We start from the raw sequence: 17,854 nt of genomic DNA, 5'->3' as shown, positions 1-17,854 counted from the left end.
CTGAAAAATGAAATCTTCATCTCCATAAAGCTTTTCAGCAGATGGAAGCATGAAGTGCTCCAAAATCTCCTGATAGCTAGCTGCATTGACCCTGCCCTTGATAAAACACAGTGGACCAGACCATCACTGACTGTGGGTACTTGACACTGGACTTCAGGCATTTTGGCATTTCCCTCTCCCCAGTCTTCCTCCAGACTCTGGCACCTTGATTTCCGAATGACATGCAAAATTTGCTTTCATCCGAAAAAAGTACTTTGGACCACTGAGCAACAGTCCAGTGCTGCTTCTCTGTAGCCCAGGTCAGGCGCTTCTGCCGCTGTTTCTAGTTCAAAAGTGGCTTGACCTGGGGAATGCGGCACCTGTAGCCCATTTCCTGCACACGCCTGTACACGGTGGCTCTGGATGTTTCTACTCCAGACTCAGTCCACTGCTTCCGCAGGTCCCCCAAGGTCTGGAATCGGTCCTTCTCCACAATCTTCCTCAGGGTCCGGTCACCTCTTCTCGTTGTGCAGCGTTTTCTGCCACACTTTTTCCTTCCCACAGACTTCCCACTGAGGTGCCTTGATACAGCAGTCTGGGAACAGCCTAATTGTTCAGAAATTTCTTTCTGTGTCTTACCCTCTTGCTTGAGGGTGTCAATGATGGCCTTCTGGACAGCAGTCAGGTCGGCAGTCTTATCTATGATTGCGGTTTTGAGTAATGAACCAGGCTGGGAGTTTTTAAAAGCCTCAGGAATCTTTTGCAGGTGTTTAGAGTTAATTAGTTGATTCAGATGATTAGGTTAATAGCTCGTTTAGAGAACCTTTTCATGATATGCTAATTTTTTGAGATAGGAATTTTGGGTTTTCATGAGCTGTATGCCAAAATCATCAATATTAAAACAAGAAAAGGCTTGAACTACTTCAGTTGTGTGTAATGAATCTAAAATATATGAAAGTCTAATGTTTATCAGTACATTACAGAAAATAATGAACTTTATCACAATATGCTAATTTTTTTAGAAGAACCTGTACTACGAACTGTGTACATGACTGCCCCCTGCTGCCTGGCAGCACCCGATCTCTTACAGGGGGCTGTGATCCGCACAATTAACCCCTCAGGTGCTGCACCTAAAGGGTTAATTGTGCATATCATAGCCCCCTATAAGAGATCAGGGGCTGCCAGGCAGCAGGGGGCAGACCCCCCTCCCTCCCCAGTTTTAATTTCATTGGTGGCCAATGCGGCCCCCCCTCCCTCCCTCTATTGTATTATTTTCATTGGTGGCACAGTGTGCGGCCCCCCCGGCCCCCCCTCCCTCCCTCTATTGTATTATTTTCATTGGTGGCCATTGTGCGGCCTCCCCTTACTTAGCAATATTAGAAGCATCATACTTACCTGCTGCGCTGTCTGTGATCGGCCGGGAGCTCCTCCTACTGGTAAGTGACAGATCATTAAGCAATGCGCCGCACAGACCTGTCACTTACCAGTAGGAGGAGCTCCTGGCCGGTCACAGACAGCGCAGCAGGTAAGTATGATGCTTCTAATATTGCTAAGTAACCATGGCAACCAGGACTGCAGTAGCGTCCTGGTTGCCATGGTTACCGATCGGAGCCCCAGCGATTAAACTGGGACTCCTATCAGAACTCTCCGCTGCCACCAATGATCGGGGGAGGGGGGGGGGGGGGAGAGGGGAGGCCGCACACTGTGCAACCAATAAAAATAATACAATAGAGGGAGGGAGGGGGACTGGGGGGGGCCGCACACTGTGCCACCAATGAAAATAATACAATAGAGGGAGGGGGGGCTGCACACTGGCCACCAATGAAATTAATACAATAGAGGGAGGGAGGCGGTCTGAGGGGGGTCTGCCTCCTGCTGCCTGGCAGCCCTTGATCTCTTACAGGGGGCTATGATACGCACAATTAACCCCTTCAGGTGCGGCACCTGAGGGGTTAATTGTGCGGATCACAGCCCCCTGTAAGAGATCGGGTGCTGCCAGGCAGCAGGGGGCAGTCATGTACACAGTTCTTAGTATATTCTAACTTGAAGCGTCCCCATCACCATGGGAACGCCTCTGTGTTAGAATATACTGTCGGATCTGAATTTCACGATCTAACTCATATCCGACAGTATATTCTAACATAGAGGCGTTCCCATGGTGATGGGGACGCTTCAAGTTAAAATTTAAGCATGCATGGGATAGGCATAAGGCCATCCTTCATATAAGATAGGGCCGGGGGCTATCCATAGTATTCAGTATATTGGGCAGACTAGATGGGCCAAATGGTTCTTATCTGCCGACACATTCTATGTTTCTATGTTTCTAATATACCATCGGATTGGAGAAAACTCCGATCCGATGGTATAATAGGGACTCCTGACTTTACATTGAAAGTCAATGAGGGACGGATCCGTTTGCAATTGCACCATATTGTTTCAATGTCAAACGGATCCGTCCCCATTGACTTGCATTGTGAGTCAGGACTGATCCGTTTCGGTCCGCACGGCCAGGCGGACACCAAAACTACTTTTTTTTCATGTCCGTGGATCCTCCAAAAATCAAGAAAGACCCACAGATGAAAAAACGGTCACGGATCACGGACCAACGGAACCCCGTTTTGCGGACCGTGAAAAAATACTGTCGTGTGCATGAGGCCTTAGTCATGTCACTGGGTCACGTGATGCAAGGGGGAGACATCACTGCTGCAGCCATGTCAGACTGGATGTTGACTACTGGATGCCAGACAGAAGAACAAAAAAGTCAGAACTCAGTGGCGGGGAGCAGGTAAGTATGCTTTCCTCCTCAGGTCTGATAGGGTGCCTGAAAGCCCCCCACAGGGTGAAGAACCCATTTGGGCCTAGGCCTTCACAATGTCCCTGGCTGCCATATCAACTGATTGGCACCTCACAATTTAGCCACGGGAGGCGATCAGAGGAACCTCCAAATGGAGGGGTTAAATGACCGGGAACTACGTCATCTCTGATCCTGGTCACTGTGGACAGGTGTCAGCTGTACAGAGCAGGTAAATGGTGCGTATGGGCCGGCTCAGGTCCTGCGCCCACTCCATACTCCCCCAACACCATTATGCTGTAAAATCTTTCTGGATGTCTCAGGCATAGAATATGGTATATCAGACAGGCCTCCCGGCCCGTCCCCTTCCCCGCCCACAATTTTAGACCTGGCATGAGCGGGGAAAAGTCGAGGTTAGCAGCGCAAATAGCCTTTGAGTTGCAATCTGCGCCAGTTATACACCAGAAAACTGCATTTTGGGATGGTTAGGCCCTAAACTCTGCACTCGTACTGGGGAACGACTAGCAAGCACTTGCTTCCAGCACACTGGGTAGATATCAATCAAGACACATAGCGGTCTTTAAAGGCTTAGAAGTTAATGCCGGTTGTCTTGTCAGTGAAAGACGGTATTATTGCAGGGAGATCCTCCTCAGTATTGGACATCTTAGCCTGTCAGGACCGAACTTGGGCTGATGCCACATTATTTGTTACATAGAATGGGGGACATAATGAGGCGTCCTGGGTGTAGCTGCAGTTCAGCTCTTTATAATCCAGGCACAGCTGAAGGAGATTGTGTCTGTGCACGGGAACTCACGCAACTTGACTGCTACTGTATAACGATCAATGAGGAACTTAATCAGCGTAGGATATTGGATCTTTTTAAGTCAAAATTGAGTTTTTGTGGATATTCTGCTTAAAGAAATTGTACAGGATTAGAAGAACATGGCTGCTGTCTTCCAGTAGCAGCTGTCACGGGGCACCAAAGGCGCACTCGGTCTCCCATCAGCCGCAGACCTGCTGCTTAGCTTCGGGAGCGAGGATCTGAGTTTGGCCTCGTTCCCAGGGCGGCTTTGCTAGCTGGGAGGCTCCCTGCTCCTAGGTCTGCCTTGAGCGCCGAGCTGATCACTCGGTGCTCAATTTGTCTGTCTGTCGGTCATGTGACGCTGGCCACGTCACATGACCCTCACTCCCCACTATAAATACAGTCAGCCTGCTGGCCACAGGTTGCCTGTTAATTCTAGGTATCTGGTGATTGTTTTGTTCCTGCATACTTACCTGATCCTGTGTTCCCTGACGATTCTCTGCCTGCTCCTCCTGTACTGCGCATCTCTCCTGGTATCCTGACCCCGGCTTCCACCTGACGATTACGAAGTTTTTTGCAACCGTTCGCGTAAGGTTTATTCTCATATCAGACTTTCATGGCTGAGATGGGAATAACCCGAGTACTTGCTGGATGAGGATAGGCAGAGGTACAGAAACATCCGAATAGGCGGCACTCTGCTGTTTCCTTAACCAGCTAACTGTTCTGCCCGAGCTCACCTCGGACTGTGGGAAAAGTACTTAACTGTTCTGCCCCAGCTGAGCTCGGGCAGAAGTGGAAGGGGGAGGGCTGTTTTAGCTGCTGATATCTCCTCAATGGTAGCAGCTAGAAGCATGGAACTAGTCTTGTTTAAAAGCTGGCAAAATGATTAGCATTAGTCCAAGTCACAGAGGAGATATCACTGTTAGAAATCGAGTCGGGAATAATCCCAGGTAAAACCTGCTTTTACTTTCACTTTTAGCTTTGTTCACTGCATCCCAATTTCTAACAGTGATATATTTCCATGTGCTGAAGATATTGCTGTCAAATGCCAGCTTTCAAACAATACAAAGCCCATATCTATAGCTGGTACCAAACCAGAGATATGAGCAGCTAAAGCAGCGTCCCCCCCCCGTCAGTCTGGAGGAGAATAAGAGAGCAGTTACAGAGCTGACATCCTGCAGGGGGAGAGATAAAATATATAGAAATGTGACACTATCATTGTACGGACCCACATAATAAATATTTTTACCTCACAGTGAACACCATAAATAAATTCCACAAACTAATGTAAAAATAGCAGTTTTTTTTTCTTTCCCCCTAAAAATAAAATAATAACAGTTATTTAATACACTATATATGTACCCCAAAAAATGGTTCCTAAAAAACCTACAACTAATCCTGCAAAATAATGTTGAAGATAAAATTAAAAAGTTATGACTGCTAGAACACAAAAGGGGGAAAATATTATTGGTCCTTAAGGCTAAAATTAATGATGTCACTAAGGGTTTGAAAATGCTGTAGTGTCCCCTGAGTTGTGCGCCAACAATTTACTGCAGACACACATTAAAAATCTACAGTAAAAAAAAAAAAAGTGACTTTTTTGGGAGGGTTTTTCCAATTTTAACGTGACTGCTAAGAGGTTAAAGGGGTTGTGCAGCGATTTATATTGATGAACTATCTTCAGGATAGGTGATCAATATCTGATTGTCGGGGGTCTGACACTAGAGAAGGCAGTGCTCCATGCAAGCACCGATTCCTGGTCTTTACACTATGCGTCGTCTCCTGTGGAGTGGCGGTGTAGTGTAATTACAAGTACTTGTTCTATTCAAGTGAATGGAGCGAGTACTCGTCATTACACTGCAGTTCTGAGACAAAGTGCAGTGTATTGAAGAGGAAGCTGCGTTCACATGGGGTGCTGCCTACTCATCCATCAGCTGATCGGTGGGGGTGCAGGGTGTTGGACCTCCGCCAATCAGATATTGATGACCTATCCTGAAGATAGGTCATCAACATAAATTGCTGCACAACCCAATCACAGTGATTGGGTCTATGCAAACAGCGAAGAACAGCAATCTACACTGTAACTCAGGAGGTAGAAAAACAGCGCAGCTCCCATTTTCTGCTATGTACAGTAGGTTACAGAAACAGAGGAGCTCTCTACCTGTATTACATGTACAGTACTGCTCTCTACCTGTACTACATGTACAGTACTGCTCTCTACCTGTATTACATGTACAGTACTGCTCTCTACCTGTACTACATGTACAGTACTGCTCTCTACCTGTATTACATGTACAGTACTGCTCTCTACCTGTACTACATGTACAGTACTGCTCTCTACCTGTATTACATGTACAGTACTGCTCTCTACCTGTACTACATGTACAGTACTGCTCTCTACCTGTACTACATGTACAGTACTGCTCTCTGCCTGTACATGTACTGCTCTCTACCTGTACTACATGTACTATACTGCTCTCTACCTGTGCTACACTGTTCTCTATCTGTACTACACGTACTGTACTGCTCTCTACCTGTGCTACACTGTTCTCTACCTGTACTACATGTACAGTACTGCTCTCTGCCTGTACTACATGTACAGTACTGCTCTCTGCCTGTACTACATGTACAGTACTGCTCTCTGCCTGTACTACATGTACAGTACTGCTCTCTGCCTGTACTACATGTACAGTACTGCTCTCTGCCTGTACTACATGTACAGTACTGCTCTCTGCCTGTACTACATGTACAGTACTGCTCTCTGCCTGTACTACATGTACAGTACTGCTCTCTGCCTGTACTACATGTACAGTACTGCTCTCTGCCTGTACTACATGTACAGTACTGCTCTCTGCCTGTACTACATGTACAGTACTGCTCTCTGCCTGTACTACATGTACAGTACAGTTATCTACCGTACTAAACGTACTATACTGTTCTCTAAGTGTACTTCACGCACTGTACTGCTCTCTACCTGTACTATATGTACTGTACAGTTATCTACCTCTACTAAACGTACTATACTGCTCTCTACCTGTATTACACGTACTGTACTGCTCTCTACCTATACATGTACTATACTGCTCTCTACTTGTACTGCTCTCTACCTGTACTAGATGTACTGTACTGCTCGTTACCTGTACATGTACTGTTCTCTACCTGTATTACACGTACTGTACTGCTCTCTACCTGTATTAAACATACTGCACTGCTCTCTACCTGTACTAAATGTACAGTACTGCTCTACTTGTACTACATGTACAGTACTGCTCTCTACCTGTACATGTACAGTACTGCTCTCTACCTGTACATGTACAGTACTGCTCTCTACCTGTACATGTACAGTACTGCTCTCTACCTGTACATGTACAGTACTGCTCTCTACCTGTACTTCATGTACTGTAGTTATCTACCTGTACTAAATGTACTATACTGCTCTCTAAGTGTACTACACGTACTGTACTGCCCTCTACCTGTACTTCATGTACTGTACAGTTATCTACCTGTACTAAATGTACTATACTGCTAAGTTTACTACACGTACTGTACTGCTCTCTACCTGTACATGTACTGTACCGCTATCCACCTGTACTGCATGTACTGTACTGCTCTCTAGCTGTACTACATGTACTATACTGCTCTCTAGCTGTACTACATGTACTATACTGCTCTCTACCTATACTACATGTACTGTACTGCTCTCTACCTGTACTACATGTACAGTACTGCTCTCTACCTGTACTTCACGCACTGTACTGCTCTCTACCTGTACTATATGTACTGTACAGTTATCTACCTCTACTAAACGTACTATACTGCTCTCTACCTGTATTACACGTACTGTACTGCTCTCTACCTATACATGTACTATACTGCTCTCTACTTGTACTGCTCTCTACCTGTACTAGATGTACTGTACTGCTCGTTACCTGTACATGTACTGTTCTCTACCTGTATTACACGTACTGTACTGCTCTCTACCTGTATTAAACATACTGCACTGCTCTCTACCTGTACTAAATGTACAGTACTGCTCTACTTGTACTACATGTACAGTACTGCTCTCTACCTGTACATGTACAGTACTGCTCTCTACCTGTACTTCATGTACTGTAGTTATCTACCTGTACTAAATGTACTATACTGCTCTCTAAGTGTACTACACGTACTGTACTGCCCTCTACCTGTACTTCATGTACTGTACAGTTATCTACCTGTACTAAATGTACTATACTGCTAAGTTTACTACACGTACTGTACTGCTCTCTACCTGTACATGTACTGTACCGCTATCCACCTGTACTGCATGTACTGTACTGCTCTCTAGCTGTACTACATGTACTATACTGCTCTCTACCTATACTACATGTACTGTACTGCTCTCTAGCTGTACTACATGTACTATACTGCTCTCTACCCAGGGGTGTATCTATCACGAGGCAAACAAGGCATTTGCCTAGGGCGGTACTTGCCAATGGGGTGGCAAAATGCCTTTTTTGCTTAGTGATAGTTACACAATATGCAAAATATTTTTTTTGCCCCTTGTCCGATCCTTCACTATGCGAGCGGCATCGCCGGTGCCGCATAGTGAAGAAGTTGAAAGACTTACTTCCTCCTCTTCCTCCTGACCTCCCCTGCCTTTTGCGTCCGCGCGTTGCAGTCGTGACGTCACACGTCGGTGGAGTCATGAGCCGGCAACGCTAGGGTGAGCCTTATATCCTCCAAGTGCAGAATGGATCCTGCACACGGTCACCGTGAACACTGAGGCCAGGCCCCGGCCACCAATGCACTGATCCCTAAGCCTGCTGTTTTCAAAAACTGTAAGTACTTAAATTACAGTAATTCACAAAAAATCAATTACTTAGTTGTTTTATGGGGTAAGGGGGTTGGGTGGTTAGAGGGGGGAGAATTAGGGAGGGGTTAATACTGTACTATCTCTAGCTGCACATTGTTTTTTAAAAAAAATAAAAAGTAATCTGTAAAATACATTTGTGCTAGAAGTTGTGCTTTTTTTAATTTTTAGAATAATGATACAGCCATTTGATTTAATCTATTTGTGCTAATTTCTGTGCTGTTGGGGGGGGGGGGGGGGGGGGGGGTGAGGGGCAGTATTACACAGTCTTTATATTTTTTTTTATACATATACAGATTGTGTAATACTGCCCCTCACTCCCCTCCAACCAACACAGAAATTAGCACAAATGTATTAAATAAAATGGCTGCCTGTATCATTATTCTAAAAATTAAAAAAGCGCAACTTCTGACACACTTTTACATTGCATTTTACAGATTTTTTTATATTTTTTATACATCTGCAAAATACAAAATATTTGTGTCAAACTAGGAATGTGCATAGGAAAGGGTGGAGCCTAAAGAGGAAGGGGTGGGGTTTACAGAGGAAGGGGTTTGGCCTTGACAGGAAGGGGTGCGTCAAATTTATTTTAGGGGGGTGCCCGAGTTTAGTCTCGCCTAGGGCAGCATAAAACCAAGATACAACACTGTCTCTACCTGTACTACACATACTGTACTGCTCTCTACCTCTATTATTGTGTACTGTATGTACTGCTCTCTACCTGTAATACACGTACTGTTCTGCTCTCCACCTGTATTACATGTACTGTACTGCTCTCTACCTGTACTACATGTACCATACTGCTCTCTACCTGTAGTACATGTACTGTACTGCTCTCTACCTGTACTACATGTACTGTACTGCTCTCTACCTGTACTACACAAACTGTACTGCTCTCTACCTGTATTACATGTACTGTACTGCTCTCTACCTGTACTACATGTACTGTACTGCTCTCTACCTGTAGTACATGTACTGTACTGCTCTCTACCTGTACTACATGTACCATACTGCTCTCTACCTGTAGTACATGTACTGTACTGCTCTCTACCTGTACTACACAAACTGTACTGCTCTCTACCTGTATTATTGTGTACTGTACTGCTCTGTACTTGTAGCTCTTTCTAACATTTGCTATATCTTTTGTTTTCTTTCATCTGCATTAATTATCTGCAAAATTGTTTAGTGTCCTTTTTTTCTTCCTTTTGGCATTTTGAAGGCTTTGTTACCTATTGGGAGTTTTCAATACAATCTTGGTCTACAATATTTTGAGATTAAAATTGTTGTTCCAGAACAAATTAATATTAGCAGTATGTTAAGCTGAGGTTTTTGAACTCTGTAACAAAAAAATGCAGCTGTATATTATAAAATTAATCAGCACAGAAATTTGGTGTTTAAAGGTAACACACGATCCCTTTCAGGCGTAAGGTTTGGGGTTACACACATACTGCATCACATGCTCTTTCTGATAAATGGCACAAGTTCCAGCTCACACTTTTTCAGTTTGCTGTACTGGGTTGATGAAAATAGCACTGGAGAAAATGACAAGCAGCCCCCGACAAGCTTTCAATGTGCTTCGTATAGCATATACTGTGGTCTCCAACTTTGACTCCCTAGCTTTTGCGAAACTGCAACTCCCAGCATTCCCTGGCAATCAAGCCTGGGAGTTGTAGTATCAGCTGCAGCTGGCCAGCAATGGAAAGCACTGCACCTGTGCCTCCGTGGACACAGAACAGAATATATCTGTAATGGCCTTAATATCGTGTCATGAATCAGAGCATGACATAGTTCTGCTCTTCATTACCAATCACTATGCATTTTGTGGCTGACTAGTCTTCCAATTAGCAATCTTGGACATTTTCAACAAGGATTTGCCATCTGGTGTGTCTTTGCTGCCTCATCTGTTCATTTTAAGACTTTAGATGAATGCAGTATATATAAAGAAAACCCTATTACAAAAACTTTTGCTTCCTTCTGTTAAGGTAACCTGCACAGTCCACATAAGCCCTGTAATAAAATATTGATACGTCCAAGTTAATACAAGGCACTTACTAATATATTGTGATTGTCCATATTGCCTCCTTTGCTAGCTTGATTTTTTTTCCATCACATTATACACTGCTTGTATGCAAGGGTTACGACCACCCTGCAATCTAGCAGTGGTGGTCATGCTTGCGCACTACAGGAAAAAGCAATGGCCTCTCTGGTGGCTGGAACCATGTGAGCGTGCATAGGCATGCATGAACAGCAGCTTCCATCCCGGCCACCTCGTACCTGCGCTGCAGTGGTGGTCGGAACCCCCAGAAACGAGCAGTGTATAATGTAATGAAAAAACTAATCAGGCCAGAAAAGGAGGCAATATGGACTCAATAGCTCAATACATTAATAAATGCCTTGTATTAACTTTCTCTACATTAACCCCTTAAGGACCTCCCCCGTATATGTACGGCGGAAGTCTGGTCCCTAAACATGGTGCCCACTTGCACATGTAGCGGGCGCCATAGGTTTTCAGCTATTTTAAATAGCAGAGACCCGCGGCACATATATGCGATCAGCCATAAGGCTGATCGCATACATTTTACCCTTCAGATGCCATGGCCAAATGTGACCACGGCATCTGATCAATCCGGAAGCGGAAGTCGCGCATTTCCGCTCCGGTAACAGCGTTCCCCGACTGAGATCGGGGAACCTGTTACATCGCTGAAATAGACTGAAGCCTCAAACAGGCTTTAGTGTCTATTTCAGGAATATACCGATACAGGCCACTAGGTGGCAGTATTGTATTGTTATATTCCAAATTAAGTGTTCAATGATGGCTATATAGCCATCGATGAACACAATGGCCAATCTAATGATTGCCAGTTATTGTCACCCAGGGTGACTTAAAAAAGTAAAAAATAAAAAAAAAAAGGGATATTTTTTTTTTACAAATATGAAAATAAATAAAAAAGCATTAAAAGTTCAAAGCACCCCCCTTTCCTGAAAATAAAAATACTTAACCGATAAAAAAAAAAAAGAAACATCATGGGCATTGCCTTGTGCGAAAATGCCCATACAAATAAAATATAACAATAATATTAATGGCATAAGGCAAATGGCGTAACGGGAAAAAAAAAAGCCAATTTGCCATTTTTTGTCACTACCCAATAATTTTTTTTATAAAAAGTGATCAAAAAGTCGCACACACTTCAAATTGGTATCACTGAAAAGAACAGATCGTCCGCAAAAAAATGAGCCCTCACACAGCCCTGTACACATAACTACAAAAAAGTTATAGGGGTCAGAATTAGGGTTGTTTCGATACCAAAATTTGGATTCGGTTTCGATACCATAAAAAAGTATTGCGATACTCGATACCAAGCGAAAAAAATAAAACACCAAAAAAAGCTGCGTGCATTCCGCATTTTATGGAACGTCCGACACATAATAGAACAGTCCGATCTTATTTTTTGGGGGAACAAGGTGACAAAAAAAAAATGGTGAATCTCGCAGTTTTTATATATATTTTTTTTCTGTTACGGCGCTCACCGCATAGGACATTTTTTTTCATATTTTAATAGTTTGGACTTTTCAGACGTGGCGATATGCGATATTTATTTATTTATTTATTGTTTATATATTTTATATGTAAAATTGGTTGATTTATACTTAATATTTTGATGTTTTTTTTTACTTTTTATTTAATATCTATTTCCCCCGTTAGGGGCCAGAACCTGGGATCTTTTAATCTCTTGTACTATTCACCCTGATAGAGCTCTATCAGTGTGAATAGGACCGAGGCCAGAGGAAGCGCATACAAGTGCGAAACGGCCGTTGCCGGTTTTTTTTACATTTACATTTATGTTGTCTGTCCCGCTGACCCATTTTTAAACAATGGAAGAATAAAGAAAGTTTTTTACATCCGAAGGCGAGTGCCACAATTTCCTTTTTCTTGTGCACTGGACTCTTGAAGATATTGCCCGTCAATGCAGAGCACCACCGGATGATTTATTATATATGCTTTGGTTTGCATTTGTGACGTTATCAGTACAGGACTATTACGACAAACACGTAGTGCCACTCAAGCTTTTTCTATGGTATTATTTTTTATTATAATCTCATAATCACCGACCAAACACTGACTGTGTAAATAAGGCCTAAGGCCCCTTTCACATGAGCGAAAATTCGGTGCGGGTGCAATGTGTGATGCGAACGCATTGCGCCCACACGTAATCCGGACCCATTCATTTCAATGGGTCTGTGTACATGAGCGTTGGTTTTCACGCATCACTTGTACGTTGCGTGAAAATAGCGATCTGCGATGCGATTTTCACGTAACGCTGGCCCCATAGAAGTGAATGGGGCTGTGTGAAAATCACATCGCATCTGCAAGCAGGTGCGGATGCAATGCATTTTTCACGGATAGTTGCTAAGAGATGTTGTTTGTAAACATTCCGTTTTTTAGCACACGCGTGCAAAACGCATTAAATTGTATCACCCGCATGACAAAAACTGAACAACTGAACGCGATCGCAGACAAAACTGAATGAATTTGCTTGCGAAATCACGCATTTTTCACTGAATGCATCTGCAACACATCCGGACCTAATCCGCTCACGCTCGTCTGCAAGGGACCTAAAGGTGGATTTACACGTCTAGATCATTTTCCTGTCTAAAGTAGAAGCCAGTCACCTGATGAATGAATAAAACGCTCGTTCATCGAGTGAAACTATCGTTCATGGAGGCACCTAAATGATCATTTCTTGGCAGCAGATTGTGCGGTTTAAACAGCGATCTGCTGCCCAGAAACAATGCAGCTGTATGAGGACGAGTGATCGCATTAGCGATCCCCTGTGCTTATACTGTGGAGGTGATCGCTGCATGTAAATGCAGCGCTTCACCTCCACCGAGCGAGCAGCCATATGTCGGGAAGAAACGCTTCCTTCCCGACAATCCGCTGCTCTTCTGCACGTCTAAATCCACCTTAACCTTGTGAGGTTACACACACAGGACAACCTTCCTTTCTGCAAAACCTTGGAGACAGGAAAGATCACAAACCTGGGCGATTTCAGAAATATACATTCTTCTTTCATCATTAACTTTGTAGTACGCCTGTAACAGAAATATGAAAATGTGATAACATGAATGAATATACAATATGAATTTATTTCTGGATTTTAATTAATCCTACCACAGTTCTCATCTCAGACTACAATGCTAATTTATTATCATTTTGCATAAAAGAAAACGATTGGAAGAACAAGCTTAAAGGGGTTATCCGAGACTGGAAATGGCCCCCCCATATGCCCGGGCCCCTCACACGGATTCTACTTACCTGGCTCCCCGCGCCGCTGCTTCTCCTTGTGTGTGGATGCAAACATCCGGTGTCGTGGGGGGGTTGGGGAGGGCAGCTAATGGTAGGCGGCGACGAGCCTCCCTAGCCTCACCCGCAATGCTAGGGAGGCTCATCCCCATCACCGCCTGCCATTGGCTGCCCCCCGACACAGGTGCAGCACGGGGAGTCAGGTAAGTAGAATCAGTGTGAGGGGCCTGGGCATATGGGGGGGGGGGGGGGGGGATTTCCAGGCTTGGATAACCACTTTAAAGGAGTTGGCCCAATGTCAGACAGGTGTGGGTCCCACCTCTGCAAAGTGTCCTCTCCCTTCATCCTAGTAGTAGTGTTAATAGACTTTCTGCCCAGTAATAGTAGAAGCAGCAGGATCCCTCTCACACAGTGCATGTACTTACCTCTCACATGTTACCACCATGCACCCAGGCCGTTTCAAGCAGCCTATACTGCTAACAGAGATCAATGCTGGAGGAGCTCACAGCAGAGCTTCCCTTTAACATTATATAGGACAGTTCACTAGGTCTCTGCCAGATAGGGAAGACTTGTGAAGAATGCTACATCAAGTAGCATTGCGGGTCACCAGTGCTTTCTTTCTTTCTCAGGATGTACCAAACTGTAGATTTTGCCACTCCTAATAGCGTAGCAATTTCTGGGATGGGTTTTTTCGGTTTTCACAGATGAAGGATGGCTTGTTTCACCTGCATGGAGAGCTCCTTTGACCGCATGTTTACTTCTCAGCAAAATCTTCAAAATGCAAGCACCACACCTCAAATCAACTCCAGGCCTTTTATATGCTTAATTGAGAATGAGATAATGAAGGAATTGCCCGCACCTGCCCATGATACAGCCTTTGAGTCAATTGTCCAAATTCTCTTGGTCCCTTTAAAAACAGGGTGCAAATGTAAAGGAGCTGAAACTCTAAGCCCTTCATACAATTTTAATGTGGATACCCTCAAATGAAAGCTAAAAGTCCGGACTTTATGTCCATGCCCATTATATAGCTATAAGTTGAATATGTTTTAGAAACAGGTAAAAAAATTTATAATTTGTGTCAGTGTCCAAATATCTATGGACATACAGACGTAGCAGGGTTAACACACATGCTTTATGAGAGATGTTATCTAAACTAAATGCAACTAAATGCGTTAAGCAATTGCTTTTCAATGGCTTTTGTTTCAAGATAACGTGATGAGTTAAGACATTTGAGTTAAGAGTGTGTGACACCCCTGCTACATCTGTAACTGTATTATTTATACTTGTACTATCTGTACTGAGAAACTTATGAGCAAGGCAGGAGGACACAAGGGCTAAATCTACAGCAAACAAGTCAGAAGTGAACGTGTTCTCTTTTTTGCAAAGTTTAAAAATGTCAGCCATTTCTTTGTGATATCTAGGAGACAACCAATATAAGGTTGTCCACAATCTGTCCCCTCCTTACATCTCTGACCTGCTTTTCTGATACATCCCCACACGCAATCTTCCCCATACTCTGGAACTCACTACCCCAGCACATCCGACTCTCCCACAACATCCAAACCTTCAAAAGTAACTTGAAAACTCACTTTTTCAGGAAAGTCTTCCACCTACAATTAGCATGCTGCCACCACACAACCAGATGGGCAGCTCTTACCCTCACCTACTGGGTCCTTTGTAGACTGTGAGCTCTCGAGGGCAGGGTCCTCTCCCTCTATGTACCAGTCTGTTAATAAGTTCATGCTTATTGTACTTCTCTTTTATATTATGTATGTATACCTCCTCTTTGCTCAGTGGAATTAACCCCTTCAGGACATCAACTGTACATGTACAGCTCAAGTCCGTTCTTTAAAAATGCTGTGCTCTGGAGCAGATGCTAGAGCTTCCGGCTTTCTGCTGTTTCGAGCAGCAGTCACCCGGGGCTAAATGTCTGTGATCGGCGATAATGCAGATCACAGACATTTAATGCCTCAGATACCGTTGTTTATTCCTTCTGGTAGGTTTGGTTCCTCTGAAGTATCCGAGGTTACCACAGCAATAGTTTCTATGAAGCCCCGCATTGCAGTCTATGGGACCAGCAATCTAACGACTGCATGTTGAAGTCCCCTCCTTTTTAAACTGCTGATCAGCGGGGGTGCTGGGTGTCAGACCCCCACTGATCAGATATTGATGACCTATAGGTTTCTTAAAATTTAAAAATAATCAAAATCACCCCCCTTTTCTCTCAATAAAAATAAACCAAAAAAATATACAATTTGCACAGCCAAATCGTAAAACACCCATGCTATTAAAATTGACACAGATTTATCCCATAACATAAATGTTGTAATGAAAAAAAAAATTCAAAATGGCAGATTTGTTGCTTTTTTGGCACTTCCTCTCCCCAAAAAATTAACAAAAAGTGATCAAAAGTCATACATACCCCAAAATGATACAGTATCAATAAAAAACAACAATCACCCTGCAAAAAAATGTGCCCTGACAAAGCTCAGTAGAAGTAACTATAAAAAAAAAAACTCATGGGGGTCAGAATACGGCGATGCAAAAAAAAATATAAAAAAATAAATATATATATATATTATTTTTTTCCAAAGTTCTTAAAACACAAGAAAAACTATATAAATGTGGCATACTGTCATCATACTGACCTGGAAAATAAGGGTAACAGGTCAGATTTACCTCCTAAGGAATGCCAGAAAACTGTGGCAGAATTGCATTTTTTCTGACCCAATTATCCCCCATTTCAATTTTTTTTCTAGCTTCCTATTAAATCGCATGCAATATAAAATGGTGCCACTAGAAAGTACAATTTGTCCCGCGAAAAAATAGCCCTCCTATGGCTATGTGATTGGAAAAATAAAAAGTTATAGCTCCCGGAAGGCAGGGAAAAAAACAAAATGCAAAAATGAGAAATTGCCCCGTCCTCAAATGGTTAATAACTCTTTCAAATAAATATGTAACATTTTCCATTAGTAATTGTCAGGATACACAGACGTGGCCCACAACCTGAGGCGAAATTACAACTCCCAACAAGCGCTGACAGGGAATCAGTTGACACGATGCACTACACATAAAATATCCTACCTTTGCTTCTTGATCTATCCGGAGTTCAAAATCTTTGAGCTGATTTTCCATTAGGATCTTTTCCTCCTCCAGATGCTTAAGATATTGGTTTAATGCTCCCTGTAAGTCCAACGAGAAAGGGCATTAGAAGAAAAGGAAGCCATTTTATGCCTGAAGGGCCCTTTACACAGGCCGAGGAGCCACCAGATAATGGGTCGTTGGCGATCTTCTGGCGGTGTACATGTGCCGCCGATTACCCCATAAAGAGGAAAACGCTCGTTTGCCGGGTACTTTGATAGTTTGTGGAGGCACCTAAATCATCATTTCCAAACAACGAGTCTGTATGTGGACGAGCGATGGCATTGCTGATCACTCATCCCCATACTGGGGAGGAGATCGCTGCATGTAATAGCAACGGTCTCCTTCACTGACGAGCAGGCGATTGCCGGGGAGGAACGCTTCCCTCCTGACAATCGCCTGCTGCATCGTCCCGTCTAGAGGGACCTTAAGGGTTTGGCCACACGGTCAGGTTTCCTGGTGCAATTTTGGAAGCCAAAACCTGTAGCAATAAAAAAATAAAATAAAAGTTGTATCTGTCCTTTATACTTTCGCTCCTTTTATGATCTACTCCTTTAGGCCTCATGCGCATGACCGTTGTTTTGGTCCGCATCCGAGCCGCAGTTTTTGGATGCGGACCCATTCACTTCAATGGGGCCGCAAAAAATGCTGACAGCACTCCATGTGCTGTCCGCATCCGTTTCTCCGTTCCGTGGTCCGGCAGAAAAAAATATAACCTGTCTTATTCTTGTCTGTTTTGCGGAAAAGAATAGGCAGTTATATCAATGGCTGTCCTGTCCATGCCGTTCCGCAGATTGCGGAACCCACACGGACACCATCCGTGTTTTGCGGATCCGCAATTTGCGGACTGCAAAAAACACACAACGGTCGTGTGCATGAGGCCTTAGACTGAGTTCACATCAGCGTTCAGCCTTTCCGTTCTCCTGCTCCGTTATAGGAGCAGGAGAACGGAAAGGACGGATTCGATACATAACTGAGCCGAACGGA

General features: G+C 43.8%; 1 protein-coding gene across 1 annotated transcript in view; it reads right to left on the bottom strand.

Moving 5' to 3' along the window:
* Positions 1 to 17,854, bottom strand: part of CCDC169 (coiled-coil domain containing 169) — a 63,241-nt gene that overhangs the window by 18,870 nt on the left and 26,517 nt on the right. Inside the window, exons 5-6 of the mRNA XM_040426112.1 lie at positions 16,811 to 16,909; positions 13,462 to 13,515 (exon numbers count right to left, since the gene is read on the bottom strand). Of these exons, the coding sequence (XP_040282046.1) occupies positions 13,462 to 13,515; positions 16,811 to 16,909 (153 nt within the window). The remainder of the gene's footprint in view (positions 1 to 13,461; positions 13,516 to 16,810; positions 16,910 to 17,854) is intronic.

This window comes from Bufo bufo, chromosome 3, assembly GCF_905171765.1.
Source record: "Bufo bufo chromosome 3, aBufBuf1.1, whole genome shotgun sequence".
Classification (NCBI taxonomy): domain Eukaryota; kingdom Metazoa; phylum Chordata; class Amphibia; order Anura; family Bufonidae; genus Bufo; species Bufo bufo.
The sequence above is the reverse complement of the archived record's forward strand: the minus strand, read 5'-3'. Positions and strand labels throughout refer to the sequence as shown.